The 7,225-nt window shown below is 40.7% G+C and overlaps 1 protein-coding gene across 1 annotated transcript; it reads left to right on the forward strand.

Moving 5' to 3' along the window:
- The first annotated feature begins 2,264 nt into the window (after positions 1 to 2,264).
- Positions 2,265 to 4,112, forward strand: LOC126732445 (E3 ubiquitin-protein ligase ATL6-like). The gene has a single exon (XM_050435295.1). It carries the CDS (start codon positions 2,580 to 2,582, stop codon positions 3,546 to 3,548), a length of 969 nt encoding a protein of 322 aa, XP_050291252.1. The 5' UTR covers positions 2,265 to 2,579; the 3' UTR covers positions 3,549 to 4,112.
- The last annotated feature ends 3,113 nt before the right edge of the window (positions 4,113 to 7,225 follow it).

A 7,225-nucleotide genomic window follows, 5' to 3' on the forward strand; every position in this document is an offset into this window, starting at 1 on the left:
GAACCGTCAGGCAATAATGACGACTGCGCCTAGCGCCGCGAAACGGCGCGTCTTTTGAGATGAATATTAATGAGAAGTGACAGCCAGCAGTCCCAGACTAGAAGATTCCCGAGGTCAAAAGGCCCAGGCAGCTCCTTGATTCTCCTCGGCGACCGAGTATGAATCAAGGGGGGGCTATTGTACGGCACCGAGCTTCCAAAGCCCATACTGGCCTTGGGCCCAGACCCATCTAGGCCCCGGGCCCAAGCCCATACCGGCCTTGGGCGCAGGCCCAGCAGAAAGTTCCCGTTACCTTATGCCCTTCTTGAAACTGCCTTAGAGTAAAAACAAGTTTTGAGTATTAAGTTCCCGGGGTTGAGCGGTTAATCTTTCCCGGTAGAGCGCATGAGTCATATCCGGGAAGGTCATGATATGCACGGGAACGTGAGTTGCCGAACATAATCGGTGAAAATGGAACCAAGTTCCAAGATCATAAATGCTGCACCGCCCTTTCACCTAAACAACCACTTTAACCAGATAATACTGGACCTTCAGTAGCACTAACGGTGACTGTAATCATGATCTCCCCACTAACCTTGGCTATAAATAGAAGAAAGTTGGGAGAAGAAGGGGTTCAGAAAAATTGAGGGAAAACAGTCAAGTAGAGGGTACTAACTGGGTGTTACTTGGAGTCCCTCTGCAGAGAACGACCCATTGTAGGAAATATTTAAGCCCACTACAAATAAATTGTGAGCCCAAGTGACCTAAGGTCCAGAAGTCTTGCATGTGGTTCTTACAATATATATATATATATATATATATATAAAGTTTGACTTACTTCTAGTACTTTTTTAACTGGAATCTCCTTTTGTTTTAATGAAAAACTATCATATCATTCACTAACTAAATAAAAAGTAGAGATTAAAACCCAGGTTTGACTTACTTCCAGTACTTTTTTAACTGAAATTTAATTTATTTTAATGAGAGACTACCACATCATCCATTAACTAAATAAAAAGTGGAGATTAAAACCTACTAATACTTATCATTGTATATTTAAAATAAAAGGACATGTTCAGTTAAAAAAGTATTAGAGGTAAGCCAAATCTTTAAAACCCACTACCACTTACCATTGTATAACAAAATAACATGTCCAGTTAAAAAAATATTGAAGATAAGTTAAACTAATATATATATATATATATATATATATATATATATATATATATATATATATGAATTATAAAGCTTTGGCCGCCCATTCTTAACTTCCATTAATGTATTCAAAATTTAATCACTTCAATAAATAAAAAGATAGAAAAACCCCTAGATACGTTTGGAGAACTGCCCACATCCTCTTGTCCTTTCCATTTACCTCATTTGGTGATGAATAAACGTGAATGGTTGTTCCACTATATCATTAACCTAGGTATGACAAGCCTGTCTCATCCATAGTCCACTAATCAGTGGCTGCTCAAAAAAAAAATTTCTATATTTCTTTCAAAATTTTAGTTAAATAAATTTTTTTTTTTTTTTGGATTTTTTTTGGTTTGTAGAGGCCTAATATATTGTTAAAATGATCAAAGTTTGACTACAAACTTATTGTAGCTTAAGATTACAGCTTTCACTAAACAAATTAACATGACTATATATTTTGAAAATTTAACCATTGAATTGTATTTTTTTTTTTTTTATGTTCTTAAAACACATGTCAAGTTTCATGTTAATCGGATATTATTTACTATTTAATCTATAAATTTATTTTTTGAGTATAATTTTAGACTACAAAAACTCAAAAATTAAACATTTGATTGATGACATAAGCTATTTATTTTTAATTTTCTTAAAGTTTTGCAAGTATGGAGAATATAAAAAAAAATGTAATCTAATTATGGAATTGTTAAAATTCATATCCAAGTTTTTTATTTTTTATTTTTTGAGAATGAAAATTCATATTCTAGTTTGTTGCTAAACTTTGTCCAAAATTTAATTATATTAGACCTAAAAAAAGATTTAGAGTAGTCACATTTTTTTAAAAATAAAAAAATCATAGAATTTTTTAAATTTTATATATATATATATATAATAGTGATTTTTTTTTTTAAAGCCATGGTGATCCTGTAACCAACCAAACTCTAACGTGGAGCCGCCAGTACCACTCATCATTTATATATATGAAACACAAAGCAGACAAAAATACGGCGTGATTAAACCTATGTATAAAACCTTATAATCATTCAGCCATGCACATTTGAATACCGTATCAAAATAGTTTTTCATGTGACGCAAACCTTAATTATTGAGCCGATACTTTAATACATCGCATATAAGTCCCAACCCAGTAACAACCTCCATCAGTTTACATACTTGCCACGTGGGTCCACCTGATTCCATTGCCTTCGATCCTCGTAGCTTCCTATATTATTTCTTCCCGCCTACCACATCACAATTCTCTCTTCCTTACCTTTTTTTTTCTCACTTTGGTTTACATTCGAGTCACTGTGAGGTGAGTACTAGAATGCTGTGCTCTTATCGAAAATCACAGCTCGACCAGCTCAATTCGATTCGAGTCTGAGTGAAAAAAGAAAGAACGTACAAAAATGAGTTACAAGGGAATGTCTATGGCCCACTTGATGGTGGTGGTGGTGCTTCTCATCGTGCAGGTGTACTATAGCGTCAATGCGCAGTCGAGCACGGAAACACCAGATAGCTCGTTCGATCTCGATTGGGAGATCAAGCCGTCGACGGCGGTTATCACTGTGATACTCGTTTGCTTCTTCTCTTTCTTGGGCTTCTTCTCGATCTACCTCCGCAGGTGCGCTCAAGCGCGCGTGGCCGCCGCGACGGCTGCCCAGATCGATTCCTCTTCCTCCCCAGTCGCCGCCAGAGAGCGCGTCACGCGCCGCCGTGGTCTCGACCAGGCCGTGATCCAGAAATTTCCAACCTTCACTTACTCGACCGTCAAGGGTCTCAAAATCGGCAAAAGCGCGCTCGAGTGCGCCGTTTGCTTAAGCGAGTTCGAGGACCACGAGACGCTCCGTTTGTTGCCCACGTGCAACCACGTGTTCCACCCTGTCTGCATCGACACCTGGTTGAGGTCTCGAGTCACGTGTCCGGTTTGCAGAGCCAAGCTCGCCCCGGAGACGAATCGAGTCGTCGACGATTCGTTACACTCGAGTGAGTCGAGCGACGACCCAACTCAGGAAAACTCGGGTACCCAACTCGACGAACAGCAAGACCATGTTGTGGTTAACGTTGAGGAAACTGAAAGCAGAGATTTGCAAGTGCAAGTGGACGAGACAGTGAATCGAACGAGTGGGAAGCTCCCTAGATCGCACTCGACGGGTCACTCGCTGATTCAACCCGGTGAGAACACGGAGAGATACACTCTACGATTGCCAGAGGAGGTGAGGATGCAAGTTTTGGAGTGTGTGAAGCTGGAGCGTTCGTCGAGCAACGGTGTCGTTTTGGCAACAGTAGACAACGTGGACCGACAACAGGTTATGGGACGGACCGTTAATCCGACGTTAGATTCTGTTCCCTCGAAGAGTGAGGAATCCCAAAACTAATCGGCTATGTCTCCGGTGTAATTGTCATTGTCATTAATTGAAGTCAGAGGCGGTCGAGCTTTGTGAAGCTGTGATAGTGAGATCGATTTGGAGTCAAGAAGTCAAGTGGGTCTTAAAAGTAGACAAATTTAAAAATCAAGAAGATAAGGCCTACAATTTAATACTCTAAGATGTGACTCGGGACCATAAAATATAGCAAGTGGGTTTCACTTTTCCTCCTTTGTTCTTCAATCAACATTGTTCGTGACGACCACGATTCCTTTCTTCTGAAGTAGCCAAATTCGATTTTGGATGTTATTGGAGGTATTTTATATTTTATATTTTATAGAATTGGCCTGTCACAAAATTTGATTGGGTATGAGACAAGTAATAGGTGGTTTGAATTGTTTCTCCTTTGATTTCAATTTTAGGCAGAAAAAACATGTAAGTTTAGTTTAGTTATTTTTTTTTTTAAGGAAAAAAATAGACAGATTTATTCCAAGACGTTACTAACGTCAAATGCCTATTAGATTGTCAATGTACGTGATCGATAAAGGGAAATACGACATTGATTTTATTGGTACACGCATCAAGGACATAAATTGATTTGTTTCTTTATTTTTGTATGGGTTATGTTAACGGGTGTTTTTAAAGTGATAGTTAATAATCTATTTTAGGAAAGTTTTTATATCACTTAAATGAGCTTTATTTCAAGAGAATCATTGAGACATTAATCTCTCTAAACAAAAACTATAGAATCAACTTTTGCTCTTAAAAAAAATGAAAAAAGAATAACATGCTTAAAACATTAACCTCTATAAGACATGAATTGCTTTTGATGGCATTAAACACATCATGGTGGAGGTAGAAATTTTTGTTGGGGGCCAAATGAGAGGAAAAAATTGTCAAGAGCTTTGTACTCAATTAGCATTTTCTTATGTTTTTAACCAAAAAAAAAAAAAATCTAAAATTCAAATCTGTCTACTCCCATTATAACTATCATATTTATTAAAAATAATAAATAAAAATTACTAAAAATGTATTCAAACCATTATTGAATACTTACAACACTTAATCTTCTTTTTTTATTTTAGAGAACTTACACTTAATTACCCAAAAAAAAAATCATCGAAAAAAAAAACCCGACTTACACATTATATTATTTTATACATAATATACTATCTATTTCAATGATTGGTAATTATATTTATATCTACTTCTACTAATTATATAAAAAGCGTGAATGCCTTCTCTACAGTACTTTTGGTTTAGTCAAGTTTTGTCTTTATTGTGAGCCAAAATGGTGCGTTTTTATTCGTGAGCACAAGCAAAAGCAAAAGCAAAACTTGAAGAGAGAGAGTGGACAGAGAGTGGTGGGAGGTGGAGAGGGAGCACAATACCTACCCTGTGTCTGTCGGACCAAGAGAGATAAACAAGTGATAAAGAAAGATCTTCTTCCACTGCGTTGTTCGGCTATAAATTGCTCAAGTTTCTCTCTAAGGTTAGTTGCCACCCTTCAGACTCTTTGTTGTTGTTGTTGTTTTTTTTTTTTTTAATACATCTTGTTTCTAATCTTTGGTTCTTTACTATTGCAGCTCTTTTAGTCACTTACTTGATTACTTATGAAATAAGTAATAACATGTGCTGATTTTGTTGGTTCTATATGCTATTTGAATGTAAATTTAATGGTATGTGTGATGAGGATAAAATTATGCTGGCCAGCGTGACGGTACATAACTGACAAGAGCGACGGTGAAGACCTGGAAAGGGTGACGGCACATACTTAACAAGGGTGACGGTGCATGCCTTGCAAGGGTGAAGATGCAGACTTAACAAGGGTGACGAGACGGTCTTGCCGTCAGCATACCTTCAAGGCTGACGGTGACCTAAGGCAAAAGAACACATAAAGCCGAACATCCTGAAGGTTACGGGATAAGTGTAGACTGACGGGATAACATAGACTGACGGCGTCAGTCTATGAAATGCCTATTCCGCACGTTTACATGTACAAATAAATAACTTGCTCCCCACGTTTCATGGAACCTAAGGACTCCTATATGGAAAGGATCCCGTAAAATACGCCCAAGAAGACTCCGATAAGGAAAAGACTTCTACTCCAAGGAAAAGAGGGTCAGCCTTCTCTACTATAAAAACCCAAGCACCCTCACAAACCGAGGTACGCATAATTTACCCTCTCTAGCACTCTAGAGCAGTGAGAATAAGTCTAACTTGACCTTCGGAGGGTGTTTGGCCGGTACTACACCGGTACCCCCTGCTAGGTTATTCCTTTTTGTTGTGCAGGTGCCATTTGCGGTCGTACGAGGAACGTGTGACTCACTGGTGGGCTTATTTCCGGCATCATCAGTTGGCGCCGTCTATGGGAACACTCGGTAGCACGTTCTCGCTTTCAAGACAAGAGAGTTACATGGTACTCACTCGCTCAATGGCGACCAACAACGACGTTCAAGAAGAAGGAACTCCTACCACTGCGCTTGAAAGACAGGTGAGGACGCTCGCCGCCGCCGTGGAACGCCTCACAAAGCAAAATCACGACCTAGAAGAGCAACTGAGACAGAAGAATGCAGCTCCCAACAACCCAGGAGCAGAGCAAGAAGGAACCAGCGCTGACAGGAGAAACCAGGAAGGACCCCAGGCCAGCAACGCCCCGAGCAAACCTGAACGACAGAACACGAGCATCCCCTCCCTCGCGGAAACCACTCCGCCCCTCGTTCTCGCAGAGATGCAAGCCATGAAGGAACAAATGGAGGTTATGATGAATGCTCTCAAGGGACGAGTATCGAGCGACCTTGACGACCTTGTCAACCGAACAGACTCACCGTTCACCACTGCCGTCAAATCCTACCCCTTGCCAAGTAAGTTCCGCATGCCGCAGATAGACAGTTATGACGGGGTTAAGGACCCACTGGACCACCTCGAGACCTTCAAAACTCTAATGCACCTTCAAGGAGTAGCGGACGCCATCATGTGTAGGGCCTTCCCTACAACGCTAAAGGGCGTAGCAAGAATTTGGTTCAGTCGACTGGCCCCAAACTCCATCAGCACCTTCAAAGAACTCAGCGCTCAGTTTACCGCACACTTTATTGGAGGCCATCGGTACAAGAAGTCTACGGCTTGCTTGATGAGTATGAAGCAGCGAGAAGACGAAACTCTAAGAGCCTACATCTCCCGCTTCAACAAAGAGGCGCTCTCGATCGACGAAGCTGACGACAAGATACTGGTCGCGGCATTTACAAATGGTTTGAAGAAAGGCAAGTTTTTGTTTTCCATATACAAAAACGACCCAAAAACCATGTCAGAAGTGCTTTATCGCGCCACAAAGTATATGAACGCTGAAGATGCACTCTTAGCTCGGGAAGAGAGGCCTAGAAAAAGAGAACGGCAGGAAGACAGTCGGCAGGACCAAAGCCGAAAGAAGGCAAGAACCGCGGACCGAAGGGACGAAAGACGCCCTAAGCCCCTGGGGGGAAGGTTCACGAGCTTCACTCCGCTAACAGCCCCGATAGATCAAGTCCTTATGCAGATCAAAGACGAGGAATCGCTGACATTCCCAGGAAAGCTGAAGAGTGACCCCAACAAACGTTCCCGAGATAAGTACTGCCGATTCCACCGCGACCACGGCCACGACACAGCTGATTGCTATGACCTCAAGCAGCAGATTGAAGCCCTTATTAGACAAG

Source organism: Quercus robur, chromosome 6 (assembly GCF_932294415.1).
Source record: "Quercus robur chromosome 6, dhQueRobu3.1, whole genome shotgun sequence".
Classification (NCBI taxonomy): Eukaryota; Viridiplantae; Streptophyta; class Magnoliopsida; order Fagales; family Fagaceae; genus Quercus; species Quercus robur.

Bases quoted from the DNA above. Each gene is read 5' to 3' on its own strand.
- LOC126732445 (XM_050435295.1), top strand. From the start codon at position 2,580: ATGAGTTACAAGGGAATGTCTATGGCCCACTTGATGGTGGTGGTGGTG.